The 20,482-nt window shown below is 40.9% G+C and overlaps 1 protein-coding gene across 1 annotated transcript in view; it reads left to right on the top strand.

Annotated features, from left to right (window-relative positions):
• The window catches only part of LOC138287955 (putative tetratricopeptide repeat protein 41), a 574,376-nt gene that overhangs the window by 502,121 nt on the left and 51,773 nt on the right, over positions 1 to 20,482 (top strand). The window contains exon 15 of the mRNA XM_069228994.1: positions 6,945 to 7,094. Coding sequence (XP_069085095.1) covers positions 6,945 to 7,094 — 150 coding nt within the window. The remainder of the gene's footprint in view (positions 1 to 6,944; positions 7,095 to 20,482) is intronic.

The following is a 20,482-nucleotide window of genomic DNA, read 5'->3' as shown; positions in this document are numbered from 1 at the left end:
GTGGCAGCCATTTGACACCTTCATCAGGGGTTTAGTGGGCTCCTGAATCCCCCCCCCCCAGGCACTTTAGCGACTCTTGGACTTGGTCACTTTCCTTTGAAGGTCTTCAGGTCCAGGTATCCGTCTTCAATGCTTTGCAGTCTCTTGTGGTCCTTGCAAAATCCTTTATCACCACTTTAGTGTGTTCCTGGGGAAATAGTAGTACTTTACTCCTATTTTCCAGGGTCTTGGGGTGGGGTATCTTTTACACCTTTAGTGTTTTCTTACACTCCCAGCGACCCTCTACACATTACACTAGCCTAGGGGTCCATTAGTGGTTCACTTTCCACTTTCTTAGTATATGGTTTGTGTTGCCCCTAAGCCTATTGCATCCTATTCTATTCTACAGTGTTTGCACTACTTTCTGACTGTTTTACTTACCTGATTTGGTTTGTTGTGTATATTTTGCATATGTTACCTCCTAAGGGAGTATATCCTCTGAGATATTTTTGGCACATTGTCACAAAAATAAAGTACCTTTATTTTTAGTAACTATGAGTATTGTCTTTCTTATGATATAGTACCTATATGATATAAGTGTTATTGCATGAGCTTTGCATGTCTCCTAGTTCAGCCTTGGCTGCTCTGCTATAGCTACCTCTGTCAGCCTAAGCTGCTAGAACACTACTACACTCTACTAATAAGGGATAACTGGACCTGGCACAAGGTGTAGGTACCATTGGTACCCACTATAAGCCAGGCCAGCCTCCTACACCTCCTCCGCTGGCAATCTCTTCTATTAAATGTAATGGGGAGAATAACCTTATATAAAATGATGATACTGCCTAGATTCTTATACGTTTTCCAGAACCTCCTGATTTATCTGCCACACCACTGGTTTCAAGCCCTAGATCGACTTGCCACTATGTTTCTTTGGGGCAACTCTAGGCCTCGCCTGGCTCTTGTCTACTGCCAATGTGCACCTTACGACAGGGTCAACTAATCTTTACTCCTATTATCTAGTGGCTCAACTCCTAGTGATTAATGATTGGTTCTCTTGGGGTGGACAGATCCAGCCAATCAGCTAGAGCCAACATCCTTGGCTTTACCGAAATCATGGCAATGCTGGACGCTGTATTGCTCCCCTATCCCTACCACTATCCCAACTCTGACTAGGACGGTTTTCCTCATGTGGAGAGCTGCACTTATGCCCTCCTTTTGCTGTCTCTTGTTGCGCACCGGTCACCGACGCATTACTGATGCTAAATGATTGTCACATATTTTGTTTGAAATGTACCCTATCGAGATTTCTGAGAAGTCTGTACCACTATTACTAAAAATCAATAAAGTTGGTTGTAAAAAAAAATACTGCAAAAAATGTATGCGGTAAGGTGTCGGAGTTTTAGGGAGATGTTGATCTAAGGATGTACTTGGTGACTGGTCACTGTGTCAAGATGGTCCTAAAAGCATCCGCTTTACCACAGTCTCTCCTGACATAGGATCATTAGCTTGTATTTGGAGGTCACTGTTGATTGACAAGAGGAACATTTGGAGAAAATGAAAACTTCAGATACAACCAAACATTGCAGAATGACACATCCATTATCTGCTCTTGCTTCAATCGACATGATACATATTCAGAATCACTCAAAGAATGTGTTTATATCTAGTTAGAAAAACTATTTAGACCTATATGATGAACGATAGGTTTCCTGCAAGGTTCTGTGAAATTTTAGTTCCATGGGTTTCTTAGTCAATATCATTTTATTGTACTTAGTATAACACATTAAACTATCAATATTCAGATGTATTTGTCTGTTAAATGCTCTCTGCTTCATGGTTTTCACTAGTTTTATTTTTTTGTATCTTGTTCTACTATCACCAACACGTTATACTTTTCAGTTTCATACTTGTTTGCAATTTATTGTAATCTGTAAATTAGATACAGTTGTATATGTATACTTGTATATTTGTTTCACTTTACTTCTTAAATTGTTCTCCCATTTACTTTATATGAATTACATGTTTTTTTTTAAAAAGTAATGGGCAACGTGTTTTTCCTTTGTAATACACAGAGAAATCTGAACCACTTACTCTCAGTAATGCTACTTGTTTAGTATTTTACTCCTTGACTGTATAACACTCCTAAAGCAAGTATTTTAATTGGCTCTTTATAAAGATATGCTCAAATACAGACGCTTAGCAAGAGCATCATGCCATTTTCTGGTGACATTTCAGAATTGATGGAGACTGCCTGAATTTCTGACTCAGAGTGATGGTCCACCTGTCCCTTTGCACATGCATGAAGGAAACTCATCTGCCTTACTGCACCTCCCACTCCCTTGTATTGTTTTGTACATATTGCCAAATACTATTCCTTGCTGTATGCTTGACAACATATTGTGCATACCTTTATTGCATGATATACCTACCGCGATTAAGGACATTTCTGTGCCTTCATTTTTTACCATTTAGGAACATTAATTAAAAATCAAATGCAAATATTTAAAGTAAAAAAAAGTAAAAGTAAAAGCAGCTAATAAAAAATTCACAGACTAAATAAAAGAGCCTGTTATGTTAACAGCTTATGATTACATTGCAGATAATGGGGTCTCCAACGGGTAGCTCTGGACCTACTGGTAGTTCACCAGTATCCAGGAAGTAAGGAAGTAAGGAAGTAGCTCCCTGAAAAGCAGCCGAGGACAGTACATAATTTATGGGGTCCAACTATTTTGACAATGTCATCGCTACATGTTGTATCCTTTGATTCGCCACAAACCAAACCATTGTCAAGACCACATGCTTACAAACACACCCAGTGACAGCCTGCGGCACCTCTAACATGACAACCTGTCTCCACTCTAATTTTAGAAAAGTCACATGGAGATTGGTCACTTTGCAAGCCCTACTCTATCAAAAACACAGAAAAGAAGTGTCAGCAATAGTCAGAGTGGAGTCACTAGAGATGGGCTGTGGCAGGCAGAGTAGAAAAATTTGAATAACAGTGCATTAGCAGGCCTATAGCCAAAAGAGCAGAGGCTCAGTTGAGAAAACAAGTAATGGTCTTGTTTGTTTGAGATGGTGGGAGTAGGTGTGTATGTATGTATGCATGTATATATATATAGATTTATTTTTACAGAAAAATACTACATTTTTTTTGTTTGTTAATCCATCATGGTAAGAGCATATTGATAGAAAAACACGTTTTTGAGAAACTGATATGCTGATTTTGAAAATAAAATGATTATAAATCAAAACATATTAGAAGCTGCTTTTTGTTTGATAGTACAAACAAATTTGAGGAGATTTATAGTTATTATTATTTCCATTGTGCTATCCATTGCCTAGTCTAGAAGTCTTTAACCTTTTCTATGAGAGATCCGTCCAATCAATGCATATCGCTTTGTGCTACTCATGAATATTTAACAGTTACAATACAAGCATGTCCAATAGGATTCCAATTCTGACTTCCCCCTTCTAGCATTACTGATAATTACCACCTCCTGCATCCCTGCACTCAAGTGACTCTCTACTTGCTCCTTCTGACATTCTTTTATGACTGAGTGTTCATTCACACAGTGTGATTGTTAGAGCCGGACCTTCAACATGGCCAATCTCATACCACCTTGCAAGACTGCAATAGGTGGTCATGTTACATGCTGTCATAGTGTATGTTTATCTGTTAGTGTGTATACCTGCCGTTGGTTTGGCTGGCTTGATTTCCTCCTTCAATGTTCCCATGCACTAGGCTAGCCTTCCATAAGTTACTCCCAGAGAGCTGGTGACCTGCCAATAGCTCCCCGAGCAACTGTTTGGAGACCCCTGGCCTAGTGTATTTGCACTGACCTCTAAAACATGTAGAATTTGTATAATCCCTGATTGGTTTATTTGACTCACCGTAGTATTTGTTGTAGAAACTGGTGTGTGACAAGGAAAGCATGCTTTAGGCCTACTACTTTGGCCTGACTCCTGCAGTTTAAATCTGCAGCCTGACCTGTCAAAATAACCCTCTTTACAGAGGGAGAAACCTTCCTTTGAAGTATTATTAAATCACTCGTATGTAGGTCTTGTAGCACACAAGGTAGGATTCATGATATTTAAAAATGGGACATGTAGAAATTTACCTGTTACCATGTCTTTTCAGTGAGAAGCCTCCAAAAGCTATATTTACTGTGGAAGGCTCTGGCTGCTTAAAAGGAAAACTAGAGGACATCTTAAAATATTGACTCTGTGTGTGTGGTCAGAAGCCAGCTAGAAAAATAATTCAACCACTCTTTGTAATATTTATTTAAACCCCATTCCATGGTGAAGTTGGATTTTCAATACATTTTTAGGAAAAGTAACTTTTAGAACGTTACATTTTCCGTGCCTGAAACTTCTGAAGGCTAATTTACATTGGCTTTCCAATCTGTCAATCAAGTGCTTGAGCTTAATGAAGTGAAAAACTGCCCCCAGATTGGCTACAATGGCAGGAGCACCAGCTGAGATAGACCCAAGAACTTAATTATCTTTACATGTACATGCCTGGTGAGACCTAGAAAGGCCCTGCCATTGTCCCCATAGTCAGGCTGGCACCAAACCAAGTCAGAGTGAAGCTACCCTCAGAACTAGTTTTGAGTGCCCACACAGGAGGGGACTGGTCATTACCGTGGGTACACACAGGCTTTGCACAAGGGGAGAAGGGTTTCCCCATCTTGGACTTTGGGGATAAGGTACACTGTGGGATTGTTTGCAGCAGAGCATACATGCACTGCTGTAAAATGTGGATATGGTTGCCCCTGAGAACTTTTAGCCCATTGGTTAGGAAGAGCCATGAGCCACCCCACACACTAGCTGGTACCTAGCATAAATGTGGCACCCAAGGCACCTCCTCAGAAATCTTTCTGGACCTATGGAAGAACAAAACGAGAACGGCATCTGTTTGAAATCTGTGAGTAGAGCTGAGGGGCGGACCTGTTTCCACTTGCACTCAAGACAAAGCAGGGGTCTCCAGGGTCATTTGCCTTACCTCCTTTATAGACACGAGTCAACAATAAACTGCAAAAAGCATTTTTCCTGACGTGCCCAGCTGACCCGTAGCAAGTGGACCTGAAAGTGGCCTACGCCTCCTCTGAGGTTCTGGAGGCTTTAGTAGTGAACCATCGTGTTGTTTGGGCACCAGAAGAAAGTTTGGGAACTTTTGAAAATTTCTCCTCCACGTCTCTAGAGCTTCAGTGGCACCCGTCAGAACAAACTGACTGGCAGTCCCACAGGATCAAATTGGATTTGAGCTTTGCCCCCGCTCAAAGATCCCTTTATCTCAGAATACAACTATGCCCTATTCTGTGAAAAATCACCACAATTCCATAGCATCAGCAGTACCAACCTGCTTCAGGAATCTCGCCTTTGGTTCCATGGAAGTAGCTACAGTTTCTGAGGTGACCCACATAGGGAAGATTTTTCCTCTCAAAAAGTTACGAAGTCAGGTTTAAATCTCTGAAACCTTTAGCTGGATCTAGCAGGCTAGTTTCTTTATTACTTGTGGTGGACTACCATACACCCCAATTAATAAGTAACTGTCTTACAATATTGATAAAATTTTCTTTATATGGCTGTCATAACTCTATCACATTAATTGATATGGTTGCTTTTCTGCTGCATTATCAAGATTTAAATATCATCAAGCCAAAATATTGTGTTCAGAATATCAATTACAATATCACTAATATAAGTTTAATTTCATTTACATTCTTAAACCACATCTATTTACCTTGAAGATATATGTATCTTCAAGGTACGTAGATCTGGAGTTAAGACAAGTAAACCTGTACTTACATTTATACACTTTTGTGATATTGTGTTGATCAATATCCTGAATATGATATTTTGGCATGACAGTGTTTTTGTTACCCATTAATGTGACATACTTCGGGGTGGGGTGGGGTGGGGTGGGGGTTCATTACCAGTAATCCTGCAAGGTGTGGTCACTATTGGGATTGTATTTGGTCACTACTACAACAAAGGTGAAACCATTAGTAGCGCCATTCTATTTTCTTTGATCAGAAGTATCTCTCTTTACAAAAAAGATTCCAAATCCCTGTTCTAAACCCTTCAACAGTGATGAGTCATGTTAGAATAAAACTGAGTCTAATTGAAAAATAGTCTTTTGGCTAATCACAGCTACCCACATATGTTTTAGGAAGGCAGGTATAGTTATTGGATATATATATATTACTGCAGCTCACACTGACCCTTCATCTCTCAAACTTACCCATGGCAATCGTACCATAGGATATTGTCTCCTTCCTGACTTACAGAGGCGCTTGCTTAGACACTGTTACAGCCATATCAGGCTGTGTGTTGGTATCCTCACATGATACCTGCTCCCCTAAGCAAAACACATTGAGTTGGCTAAGTTGAGTGTGCAAAAAAGCTTAAAAAATGAGGACAACTTCAACATAGTAAACCAGGTAATATTACTCTGCTACAATTAGGGTGAGATTTATACAATCAAACAGTTTAAGTAAAATAGTAGGATATGCATCACCATTTATATTTATAAGATGATCTAAAAGTACTGCGCAGTAAGTTAATCAGTTCATTATAGTACAGCAATATTTTTATACAATTGTCTACAGGCTTGTAAGAGTGTTAGTGCTTGCTTCTGATATCTGATTTTAACCTGCATGACAACGGTTAGAATACCTGCTGTAACAGCTCAGTCATTTGTTTTTTTTTGGAAATTCAAAAAAAATTGTATTATTGAATTGGGTAATAGGTACATCTTCTAATTACATAGCTGTCAGATATCAAACTCAGCCCTTATAGGAACTAAATAACAATATTATTATTATTATTATACATATTAGTATTATTATTGTTTCTAATAAGGCATAGCATAGTGATTTGTGTGTTAAGGAAAGTTCTACACTGTTGTCAGCCATAATCTTGTCAAAATATTTTATTTCTTATTGCTGTGCTTTCAGATATTCCATGTCAGACTTCGATGCATCTGAATGTTTCCTGAAAGAATGTTTAAATATCCGGCGCAGTTTGTATGGAAAGACCCACATCCTTGTTGGAGAAGCACAAGAGTACTTGGCTGATGTGCAGAGCCACCCAAAGAATAATTTGGAGTAAGACTTTTACATTTTTTGCATGATTTTTGGGGGTTTGACACTAACTCACATAAGAAGAAATATTTGGAGGTAGTGGGTGGGGAGTCCTGGTTCCACAGGCCACCGGGAGTCGTTCCAGGTGTTGCTGCTCTTGCCGAAGATTATAACTTCAGTCTGTGATCAGCTGCAGGCAGTTGGCTTTCATCCAGGTGGTGATGCTTGCCGTGCATCTGTGGAAGTTGGCTTTGGTAGTGGTGGGGTCATCGGTGAGTGAGAGAATGGGTTCATCATCATATTGTTGGAAGGATACACCATGATTGTGTAAGAATGCTAGACAGAGATTAAAAAGCATGTGTTGTAGGGCATAGCCTAGTGATACTTCAAACCCTGATGGGATAGGTTTGGGTGTAGAATTGCCTATTTTACATGCTTTTATCTGTTTGAGGGGTAGCCCCTTTAATGCCTAGAAAATGGAAGGAGCTCTGAAATGGTCCTTTAATGTTTTTATGTTTTCTGTTTTAAGGAAGTATGGTACAGAACATGTCTGGAAAAAAGCATTACTACATCGTGGCCATATTGGTGAGATGGTGTATCTAAATCCTTTAGCCTTTGGAGCAAGGACAGGGTCATCACCATAGTGTGAGGGTCTAATGAAGGAGATTACTTTTTCAAAGTTCTAAGGGATGAAGCGTCAAAAGTGTTCCACGAAGTTTGGAGTTTTCTGGGAGTGAATGTCTCTGTTAACTTGGCAGCAGTGGGATCGTTGTTGAATTTTGCGTGAGGTTAGTGATATTGTTCAGAAAGAAGCTGGCATATTCTACATATCTATGTTTTTCTGGCTGATTGACAGGTGTAGAGAACTGCTGCTTTTGGGATGTTTAATAGTGGTTATTGGCATTGTTGCATTTGCTTGTGAGAAAGGAATGTTTGGCTTTGTAGACCGACTTTTTGTTGGAGCTCCTTTTAGCTCTGAGATATGTAAAACTAGAATTAGTGGAGTATTTATTTCCTGTACATTCCATTTTTCATACAATGAGTATTTGAGAGTGTACTTGCTGAGTATATTAGAAATAGATTTTCTTATTGCATATTGTTTTTTTCAAGGGATGCAATGCAATTGCGAATATCCTTTAGTGTATGGTTATGCTAGGTTTAAAGGGTCCCTTATTATCTGTGTTGGAGGCACTAGACAAGACTAATGGCTCTTTATGGGTTGCTTGACTGATGTTGTTTACATTTCTTCAGAGTATTTCAGTTGTCGTGGGCTCACTGGCAAACGTAGTAGAGCTGAGGTTTCTTAAAATAACACCATTTCCTAGAGGATGATAGATGTGTTTTATTTTACATAGTCTGACTTTGTTGGTGAAGATGTTAATGGTGAGGCATTTGGCTTTAAAGTAAATACATTTTTTAGGATAATAGCAACACAGATTCCTGTTTTTGAAGGTGTATCTTTGCATAAGATAATAAATCCAGTCGGATGGGAGGATCATTTGAACTAAGTACCAGTGAAAGCAATACTATCCAGATCTTTTCATTTAAGGATAGTAGAGAAAGCTGCATTAATCGGGATACTAATTACACAATTTACGAGAGCGCAATTCAGATATATGCTTTCCATCAGAGATGTTCAGGAGGATATTAGCCATGGATTTTTCTGACACACTAATTTGATCTATATCCTACAATGTCTAAGTCTGTGAACTGAGGTAGATTTCTACGGGTCTGATCGTTGTTGGTTAAGTGAAGTAGGCGAAAGGGTCAGGAAATGGTGTGCAACAAGTTAGGGTGGGTTGTTCCTAGATCTCTTGTCATTCAAGCTGTAGTCATGTGTAGATTTATATGTGGGGACTGTCAGGGTTCAGGGTATTTAGCACAGCTCTCTAAATTATATTGCCTTAGATAAAGAGATAAAAGAGTCATAATGTGATCATTAATCAATGGGATCATTTTCTTGTAAAGTTCTTTTGTGATGGGTTTTGATGTTTGGGCAGGGGATATTTTGAATTGTCATGTAGGGGTTCAGAGACAGCAGTGGTGGCCACAGTAGGTAATGGTGGGTCACTGCTGTTGGTTTGGAACGCTGATGAGCTGATCTTATACTCAGATGAGTGGGTGGCACCCCCTCAGTGAGATTATGAAAGAAAATGATCTTGGGTCAGTGTAACTGGAGCTAAGTTTAGTGAAATTTTGCGGGATGGGAGTGTTTGGTGTAAATGACCAGGAGCAGAGGGGTTGAAGTTAGATTAACCTCTATGCTTTTAATGTGTTGGAAAGGTGGAGATTTATGTCCATTAATTACACCACAATGTCACCATCATCTTAAAGGTTTATGTGTAGTTTACAGGGTTGTTCGAAGAAGCTGGAAGTGAGTATTTTGTAGCAAAATGGTGTCTGTTTTTTTTTTCCCTGTAATGAAGGAGTCACATATTGTCTATATTAAGAATGTCACATTTTTAATAAAGAAGGTAAGGTTAGCTTTCAGAGCATCAGATGTTTAAACTATATCTCCCCTACGATTGCAGCACAAAACTGCCTGAAAAAGGGATGTGTGCCGGTACTCTTACAATTCAACTTATTTAAGACTGGCATCCATGAAGTTTTTGCAGGCCTGATGTGCTCACACAAATTCTTGCTGGTTTCGCCCACTGTTGCTGCTCCACTGGATCCCAACCTGCTCACTTTGCAAAGATTGTTGGGTGTTCTGAAAGAGTATAGAACCATTTTAAAATAAACACCTATAAGGCTTAAAACATAGTCTTAGTACATGGTAAAACCAACCTCATGTGGTACTGTAGTACCCAGCTACTGTTAAAATATTTACATATTTGGAAGTGGAGTCAGTTTATCAAAACAGCCATTGGCAAAGCCAATTGGTCTTAAGTTGGTTGCAGACCTGTTGGCTTTGCCTAAGCGTGTTTTGTTTATGAATGAGTTTTTATAATAACTTTATTAGAAACAACATTCAGAGATGGCCTCCTGGGCATGCACACCCATGAACAGCCATTTTAGAATGACTCATAATCCCATGATGTATGTTATGGTAGACACAAAAAAATCTGAATGTCTCACAGTAGACCTATGGATGACACGCGTTGACTGAAAAGACCCTGTATGTATTTATAGCTGTATAGATATATAGATATAGATATATCGGCACTGTGAGGTTATACGTCAGGTCAAAGTTTTTGTAGAAAGAGCACTTTTTGTTTTACTAATAACTTTGGTCCTGTTTAACAAATCGTCACAAAACTTTCCAAAGAACAAGTTCATCTGCTGCAGCTCCTTCCTGGGAAGTGTTAGGGTGATTCGTCAAGTGGGCGCTGAAAAATAGGAGATCCTAAAATTGGTTTTCCACTGTAAATTCCCATAGGAGTTTTGAGAAGTGATACATAAAAATGCAGCTGAACAGAATAACATCAAATGTGGGAGAAAGCTATATATTTTTTTACTTAGCATGCTTTTTGTGGTTTGGTAAAATCTGTTCAGATGTTTATGGGAAATTAAGGTTCAAAATATAATTATATCTGATCCCACAGTGCTCCTGCAATACAACACTTTTATCAAACAAAGAGTTCTGATTGGCCAAGAGGGCTTTTTTTTTTTGCATCAGTACCTTCAGTCTTGCAAGATCAGTACTGGTCGTGTGGGATCAAGCAATCTGATTGGCTTGCCACAACATGTACAGAAATTTTACAATTGCCATTTCAGGACTTGGGGACTCTGTCCCCATGTCCTGAGTCAAAAAAACAATAATATACAAGGGGACATTGTAGGAGTACGCAGAACCTATAGTTCTTGTCGGGTGGGGATCCCAGAGGGACTCTCCTAGGGAGCCAAAATTAAAACAATTTCAGGCCACGGGTCCTGTGGTACTCCTGCAGGACCGAGTGGGGCCCTTGTGTGGTGCTTCAACTGCAGTATCATGGGAGAGTTGGTATTTTAATCATATAAAGGCTTATGTTTAAAAGGAAAAAAAACACTGAAATTGACAAATTATACTTTACTGACCTGACTATAACTTACGCCCCCATCAGGCAGTGCTTCTGAACTTGCAAATATCATCCAACAGATATGACTGTTTGCTATAGGCTTTTCATAGTAGAAGGTATTCAGCAAGGTACATGTAGACCAAAATTCAATAAAATCTTTAGTACTAATGTGCGTAACCTTTCACAACATGCAGAAGAAGCAGAACAGGAAGCATATCTATGACATCACACACATTAAGTAGATATTATGCTGTTTTTTGGTGGTCTTGAGGTGCATAAGTAATGTAATCGCTCTTTATAGAAATGAACTACATCAGCAACTTATTAAACCTTAAACACCTTTCAAAAACTTAGGGCCTTATTACGAAATTGGGGGTCTGAGGGCTGCAAATGCTGCGATGGTGGTCGGACCGCTGCAGTTGCGGCGGTCCGACCGCCACATTAGGAGGTTGGCGGGCAGACCCGCCAACCATCCCCGCGAAGATCTTCGATCCCAACAGGCTGACGATGGGTGCTGGTTCGAATCATCCATGGTGGTGCTGAAGTCAGCCCATCAGCTCAGCGGGAAAGTCATAATGGGTCTAGTGGGAAGGTAGCCAGCATAGAGGCAACCTCTCCGTCGGAAGTTCGGCGGATGGGTCATCCCGTCCGACGAACCCCTAATCAGGCCCATTGTGTCACAAATACCATTTACCACACTATCATGCTCCTATACTTATAATGGTAAGTTCAAAAAAATGGAAAAAAATATAGTTGACACCAATATTGTCAATAATAAATGTTTTCATATAAACATTTATTATACTGTAAATTAAATGTATTCCACTAATATTTAAAATTATATATACATATATACCTATTTACACATACAAACACACACATATATATATATATATATATATATATATATATATATATATATATGTTTCTATTTATATGAAAATATATGTGGTGTAACATAATTTATACATATATTTATTTTACACTATATTCATTGCTGTGAATATATATATTATACATAACTAATAAATTTTTTTTTTACAATATATAATTTTGTTTACATATTTTAATTGCATTAATATGAAAATATATATTATATATATCAAATACATATTAACAATACTAATGTAGCATAAAACTAATATTTGTATTATGTTACTGTATATTTATATATGTGTGTGTATATATATATATATATATATATGTAGATAGATAGATAATACATATACAATAAAACCATAAAAAATATAAACAACTGAATAAGAACAAATATATTAATATCGACAATAAACAAAATATAAAAAATTGGATAATCCCAAAAAAAAACATTTACAGAAAATACTATAAACATTAAAAGAAATTAAAAAATAAAAGCAAATGATATAAAATATAAAAAACAAAACAATTAATGCTATAATTTCTATTTTATGAAAACTATTGGAGTCTATGATTGTTAAGTATACTACTCCCATTATAGTTTATGCAACGGTAGGGAAAGCAATGGAGTTGAGAGGGATAAAATGTACTATTCCCACCCCAATCAATGCAGCAGTCAGGAAAGTGTTGGACTTTGGAGGGGTAAAATTTATCAATCCCTCTGATCTTTGCAACAGTAGGGAAAGTGTTGGATTTTGGAGGAGTGAAATTTACTTTTCACACTCCAAAGACAAAAGTAGGGAAAGCATTAGATTTCAGAGGGCTAAAATTTACTATTCCTACTCCAGTCTGTGCAACAGTAGGGAAAGCGTTGGTTTTCGGAGTGGTGAAATTTACTATTCCGACTCCAGTCAGCGCAACAGTAGGGAAAGTGGTGGACTTTGGAGGGGCAAAATTTACTATTTCCACTCCTGTCTCTGCAACAGTACGGAAAGCTCTGGATTTCAGAGGGGTGACATTTATTATTGCCACTCCAAACATTGCTACAGTAGGGAAAGTGTTGCAGTTCGGACTGGTTAGATGTACTATTCCCACTCCAGTCTATGCAACAGTAGGGAAAGTGTTAGATTTTGGAGGGGTTGCATTTACTATCCCAACTCCAGTCGAGTTAAAAGTAGGGAAAGTGTTGGACTTTGGAGGAGTTAAATTTACTGTTCTCACATTAGTCTGTGCAACAGTAGGGAAAGTACTTTACTTCAAACACATTACATATTTGAATAATCCTATTAATTTAGGAAAAATATTAAACTCTTAATATAAACATCACTAATTATTATTAACAAATATATGTATACTTATTTTTAAAAATAAAACACAATTAATGTATATATTTAATAATAAATCAATTAAATAATCATTAGTTATTCATTTAATCATAATTATTTAATAATATAAAAATTATCTTAATGCTTTATTAAAAGTTACAAAATATTATAAAATAATTAACTATTTGTTTTTTAAATCCACACCCTATATACCAAAAAACCTAGTAGCCCATATCTGAAATGAAACTCAAATACATAAGTATACCACAATTAACATAATTGTTATTAATTTAAATAATTAACAGTTATAAATTAATTGTTAATTATTTATTACTTAACTTCCCATCCTATACCCTTAAAAAAGCCAACAGCCTGCACCTAAAATATAACTCATAAGTATTACACAATTTTCATAATTAATAATCAAATAACCATTAATAATTAAACTGTTACAAACCTAGCAACTTGCATCTAAAATGTAACTAGAGAACAAATTGCTTGCCTTGGGTCATGCTTTATCTGGTAAAGACATATTCTAGTTGCAAATTCCTTACCTTAGAATTTCCCCCAGGTGTTGCTCTGGATCTGGAGATTTTTCTCAAGCGGTACCCCTGAGTGCCATTAGATGGCATCAGTCGGCTCGGCATCCGTTGTCGGTGTTGTGTGCGCTGGATATGATGGTGTCAAACCTATATAGATGCTGACATCAGATTATTTTCAAGACTTTCCACACCAGAAGTGCAGAGCCATGAAAAACAATGACCACTGGTGCGTCAGAACTAGGGCCAGAAAAGGAAATCCCTGTTCCTAGAAATCAGTTAACAGAGCGGGGAGGATGGGTGGGTTGGTAAGGAATCTGCAATTAGAATATCCCTCTACCAGATGAGGCGTTACCGAAGGTAAGTAACTTGTTCATCTGTTAGGAACTGCAAGACCGAACAGGCAAAGTACCTATCACTGCAGACCTGACTGTCCAGGCAGTAGTATTTTGTGAACATGTGCAGTAATACTCACGTTGCTGCCTGGCAGATGTCCAGGACTGGAACTCCTCGTGCTAACACAGTGGTTGCAGCTGTTGCTCTGGTAGAGTGAGCGTGCAAACCCTCTGAGGGTTGCTTTTTATCCAGTGTGTAGCACATTTTAATGCAGAGAACATCCCCTCTGGAGATAGTTATCTTCTGCACTGCCCAACGTTTCTTGGAGTGGGGGAGGGGACACATAATATGGCACTTACAGCCCAAGCCAGCCAGTCGGGGGACCACACAGAATGAGAAAAGGTAGCAAGGTGGGCCTAAAAGCCTAAAAACAGATTGTGGAATCCACCCCCCCCCCCTCCACTGTACACCTGCTCCCCCACATAGGTGGTAAAACTCCAGCCCAAAGACTCCAGTTGACAGCATTAAAAGCCAGAGTGATTTATGGTGATTAATGACAAGGCAACAATATTTGTGCACGTTTGATTTAGGACTTGATTTATGACCTGCACTTTTGATTTATGACTTGCTTTATGACCTGCGACAAGCCAGGCTGTTTCGATTTATGCACAATTTATGATGACGATGTAGCCTCAAGGAGCAATCTGTGATTTATGATTACAATTATAGCTAATAATGAGTGTTTTATGACCAATGGATGTGCAGCATGATTTATGATCCCTAATAAATTGTACAATATTGCTGTGAATATAGCTGCGGCCAAAAACTTCCAAACATATTGAGTGTGCAGCGTTTCAATGCAGAATGGGAGTGGCTGCTTGCAAAGTTTAATATTATTGGCATCAGGGCTTAAATCATGGTGATTTCAGCCACCTCTCGCTCTAGTGTACCGACTAGTCTGTTAGCACTTGGTTGGTAAACAAGCACAAGCCTTTATCTGGACGTGGCAGTAACTGCCTCAGAGATCTGCACCTTAACTGTTTCTTTCAGGCATGGCAACCCCTAACTGTGACAATGCTGTGTGTGTGTTATTGACCCTTTAAGCAACAGCTTTGTTTTTCCTTGCCAGTGTGGTGCTTCTGCCAGTCCATGCACAACCCTTAAGTGCTGTTCTGTGGCAGAGGGAAGCGCGCTTCACTGGCTCGAGGCAGGGTGTTTTTGAAAGACCAGCTATCTTCTTCCCTCCTCTACCCCCAGGCAGATAACATCACTGCCTTAGATGGAAAACAACTCTCCTCTTCTTCTTGTAGTTTGTGAGCAGCATTTGTCATGTCCCAGTGCTGTTCAATGCCTGTCCCTGGTTTGAAATTAAACTGTTTAAGGTGAGCACTGGCCGTGCACAGGAGCTGGGAGGCCCCGTCCACATACTGCTTATATAATACTATTTGCGTCACCAGCAGCGGAAGTGAGCACAGCAGCGCTAGGGACAGCTGACACTCTTTGACCACAATAATTAACAGGTCTATAAAACAAGCATTGGCAAAGCCAATAGGTCTCGCCTATGCAAGGACCAATGGGCTTTGTTTTGCCATGTTGTAAACCAGTGTGGCCCCTGTTCAGCATGGCTAAAGGTTAGTGGTGTGGAGTGGCAGAGTGGAGTGGGGGAGTAGAGTGTCTTAGAGGGAATTTGGCTGAATGTTGTAGAGTGGAGTAAGAGGTTTAGAGTGTTAGAGTAGAGTTAAGTAGAGGAGAGTATGATTCAGTGGCAGAGAGTGTTGTGGAGTGGGGTAGAATAGGGTGGAGCGCGTTAGAGTGGATTGAGGTAGTGGGGTGGATTGGAGTAGAATGTGGTGGATTGGAATGGGATGGCTTGAGTGTAGCGGGGTGGAATGGTGTGGGGTGGACTGGATTGGAGTGGGTTGGATTGAAATGGGGTGTGGATAGGATTGAGGTGGATTTGAGTGGGGTGGATTAGATTGGATTGGGTGGTTGGTTTGAATTAGAGTGATAGGGCTGGGTGGGGTGGATTGGATTGGAGTTTGGGTGGGGTGGATTAGATTGGGGTGGGGTAAATTGGATTGCTGTGGGGTGTGTTTTGAATCAGATTGCGGTGGATTGGATTGGGATGGATTGGAATGGGGTGGATTGGAGTAGGGTGGATAGATTGGATTAGAGTGGGGTGGCCTGAACTGGGATGGGGGGTGGACTAGACTGGGCTGAGGTGAATTGTAGTGGGGTGGACTGGATTGGAGTAGGGTAGCTTGGATGGATTGGATTGGAGTGTGTTGGTCTGCAGTGGGATGAGGTGGGCTGGATTGGGGTAGAGTGCGGTGGATTGGAGTGGAGTGAGGTGGATTGGAGTGGGGTGGGTTGCTGTGGGGTGGAGTGGATCAAAATGGGGTGGGGTGGTTTGGGTGAGTGGAATGGAGGAGGTCAGTGGATTGGTTTGGGGTGGGTGGACTGGGATGGATGGGACTGAGGTGGATTGCACAGAGGTCAAATAGATTGGATTGGCATGGGGTGGGGTGGGGTGGGGTGGACTGGAGTGTACTGTATCGCAGTGGAGTGAGGTGGACTGGAAAGAGTTGAGTGGATTAGGGTATGGTGGGGTGGATTGGTTTGAGTGGGGTGGATTGGATTGGGGTGGGGTGGACTGGATTAGGGTTGGGTGGACTGGATTAGGGTTGGGTGGATTGGATTGGGTTGGGTGGATTGGAGTGGATTGTGGTGGATTGGAATGGAGTGGGGTGGATTGGATTGGAGTAGGGTGGATTGATTGGAGAGTGGTGTAATGGATTGAAGTGGGTTAGCTTAAGGTGTTTGGAGTGTGGTGGATTCAACTGGAGTAGGGTGGAATAATGTGGACTAGATTGCACTGAGGGATGGATTAAAAACTGGATTGGATTGGATTGGAGCGGGTCGGTTGGATTGGATTGGAGCAGGGTGGTTTGGATTGAACCGGGGTGGGATGTTTGAAGTGGATGGGATGATTGGAGTGGGGTGAGTTGGATTGGAGTGGGCTTGGGTAGGTTGGATTGGAGTAGGGTGGATCGGACTGCAGTGGAGTGGATTGGACTGGAGTGTGGTGTGATGTGGTGGTCTGGATTGGACTGGGGTGTGGTGGATTGGGGTAACATGTATTGGATTGGAGTAGTGTAGGTTGGACTGGGCTTGATTGGGGTGGATTGGATTGGAATGGTGTGGGGTGGGGTGGACTGGGTTGTAGTGGGGTGAACTGGAAGGGAGTGGGTTGGATTGGGGTGAGGTGAGGTAGATTGGATTTGAGTAGGGCAGATTGTTTTGGATTGGCGTGGGTTGTTTGGCATTGTAGGTGGGCTGGTTGTTTTAGATTCAAGTGAGACAGATTGGAGTGGGGCAGGTTGAAATGGATTAGAGTGGGGCAGGTTGGCTTGGATTGAAGTGGGGCAGTTTGAAGTGGGGCACATTGTTCTGGATTGGAGTGGAGAAGTTTGGAGTGGGACAGATTGTTCTGGAGTGTAGTGGGCAGATTATATTAGGGTTTATTCGAGTGGGATGTATTGGGGTGGTGTAGGGTTAATTGGATGGGAGTGGGGGATTGGAGTGGGGAGAATTGGGATGGACTGGAGTGGATTGAATTGGGGTGAGGTGGATTGGATTGGAGTGGGGCAAATTTGAGTGGGGCGGATTGGAGTGGGACCGATTGCTTTGGATTGAAGTGGGGCAGATGGGAGTGGGGTGAATTACAGTGGGGCAGATTGAAGTGGGGCAAATTGTTTTGGATTGGAGTGCAGCAGATTGCAGCAGAGCAGATTGTTCTGGATTGGGAAGATTTGAGTGGGGCATATTGATATGATTGGAGTGGGGCAGATTGCTTTGGAGTGGTGCAGATTGTTTTGTATTAGAGGGGGCAACCTGGATTCGGCATATTAGTTTGGGGTGGGAGGAATGAGGTGGGGTGGGTTGGAAGGATTGAAGTGGGGTGGGTTTGAGTGGACTGTACTAGGGTGGGGTGGATTGATGTAGGGTAAAGTGGGTTAGATTGAGGGTGGGTAGTAGTGGGGCGGGATTTGAGTGGGGTGGATTGGGGTGTACTGCGTGATTATGTGTTAAAGCATAATTTCAGAGATTACACATAATAAAGAAACACTGTAGCTTTGCTTATTCTTCCTTTCCTTCCTTGCATGAAAAAAGCATTTGAGAAAAACACTCTTTCTTAAGAGACACACATGGAGGAGTTAGAGGAGTTAGAAGGGTGATGAGGTGCATAAATAGAGGAGGATGAGATGTGAAAGGAGAGCATTAGAAAAATATTACAATCATATTTGTTTTAAAATTGATAAACCATTAATAGTTGTTTATGTTGTGGTGTATGTTGAGTTAACCCCATAAGTGCGGGCGTCGGCAACTGGCCGATGCCCACACACCCTCCCTGTTGCAGGTCATGACCAGTGGCCGACACCAGGGAGCGGTTTGAAAAATCGTTGCACCGAAGGATTTAAAAAATAAAAAAAATCCCTCTCAGGAGACTCGAGTCTCCCCCTGCCCTCCACCCGCCCCTCTATGACATCACTGACGTCACATTTTGTTTTCCCCACCAGCGCAGGAACCAGCAGGTAAGCCCGCTTCCTGTTCTGGTTGGGAAAACAGGCCCGAACTGGCCTCCCCACCATTCGTGAAGGCCTCGTTTGAACGGGGTGATTCTCCCCTTTCAAACGAGGCCTTCCTGAAATGGTTTCCAGGAAACCCCACTAGACACCAGGGATTTCACTTGGGAGGGTCGGCCGCTTCTGAAAACGGGCCACCCCCCTCCCCCCAGGCATTTATTTTTTTTAAATGTTTGTTTAGCCCTGGGGGAGCGCTATTGTGCCCCTCCAGGCCTGAAAACATATAAAATAACTGAAAATAAAAAATAAAAAAAATTGAAACTAACAGGGGGTCAACCGTGAGCAGGGCTGACCCCCTGTGGGGGCAATTTTTTAAAACAATTTTAACAGCTGTATGGTTTCCCTGGGAGCCACAATGACCCCCTTTTACCCCCAGGAAACCATACAGCTATTATTAAAAAAGATATATATAGATATATATATAGATATGTATATTTATATATAGGGAGATCACTTTTGTCAATGCATGTGTGGTTTCCCTGGGGGCTGCAATCGGCCCCCAGGGAAACCACACCCACACATAAAGTGATCTCTCTCTCTCCATATATATATATATTTATTCGCCACAAGTTTTCTTGCAACTTGCATCTTCAAAGCAATGCACATACTTCAACTGATGTGTTTCAACTGTAGCTTTTAGGAAGCAATAAAAAAGTTAAGTAACTCTTGTGATTATGCTAGAAAAGGATCTGACTTTTGTCTAGTGGCAGTTTTGATGCCATAAAGTAGCGCAGAAGGTTTATATGCCTACTGCAAAGGTCAAATCTGTATTTTATGGCAATAGCTGAGTGGATTAGTAAAGCCAGCCATTACCTGCGCTATAATACAAATTAAATGTATGTGTGAGGGGGGCTATGGAGAGATGAAGGGCACTTTTACTGGGTGGTAGTAAGGGAATCCGAGGAGGAGGAGGTCATGGGAGTGGGAGCACCAATAATGATTATTGGACTGGGTGCCAGAGGCGCTAAAGACTGTGACGATTGGTATGTGACAAGGTGAAGTAATAGTGTGTCTTTTTTTTTTTTTTTGAGTGTCGTGAGAGAACGTGCTAGTTGAGGGAAGAAGAAAAGGTAAGGTGCCCTTTACTGTTGCACGCATCACACACACACCCACCAGCAATTTTGTGACTGTCTATTTAGGCTAGTGTTTAGAAAGACAGTTTAGCCATTAGCAGAGATGGTGTCTCGTTGGATGACTGCTGTTCAAGCACTAACTCGGGTTATAGAGGACAGCACTGACGTAGGAAAAGAGACTGAGGCAGCAGATACTGAGACAGCATTTGAGGGATAGGACAATGTTGCAGACTCTGTGATTGATTTTTCAGTCCGCGGAGTCCCATCCGACAACACCTCTTCCTGTGATTCTGAGGGAGGTGATGAGGACAGTCCTGCTGTACCTTCGCAAGCACAGTCTGTGCAGCAGGACAATATCGGGTTAGCCCAATCCATAGAGCAGGTGCACGCGGTGGGAAGCACAGAGAGATTGCTCTTTTGGGAGCTCCCCAATTTAGTTCAGCCCCAAATTCCACCGCCCAAATCGTATTGTGGAGACATCAAGATTATCTATCACAAAACAACCTAGTTTTATAAGGCAGGCACCTACGTTTTTGGTCCTGGAATTAGCGGCCACATAGGGAAACCTACCAAACCCAGACATTTCTGGAAACTAGACACCTAGGGGAGTCCACAGACG

The sequence above is a fragment of the Pleurodeles waltl genome, chromosome 4_1 (assembly GCF_031143425.1).
Source record: "Pleurodeles waltl isolate 20211129_DDA chromosome 4_1, aPleWal1.hap1.20221129, whole genome shotgun sequence".
NCBI lineage: Eukaryota > Metazoa > Chordata > Amphibia > Caudata > Salamandridae > Pleurodeles > Pleurodeles waltl.
Note: the sequence above shows the minus strand (reverse complement) of the source record. Positions and strands in the feature narration are given on the sequence as shown.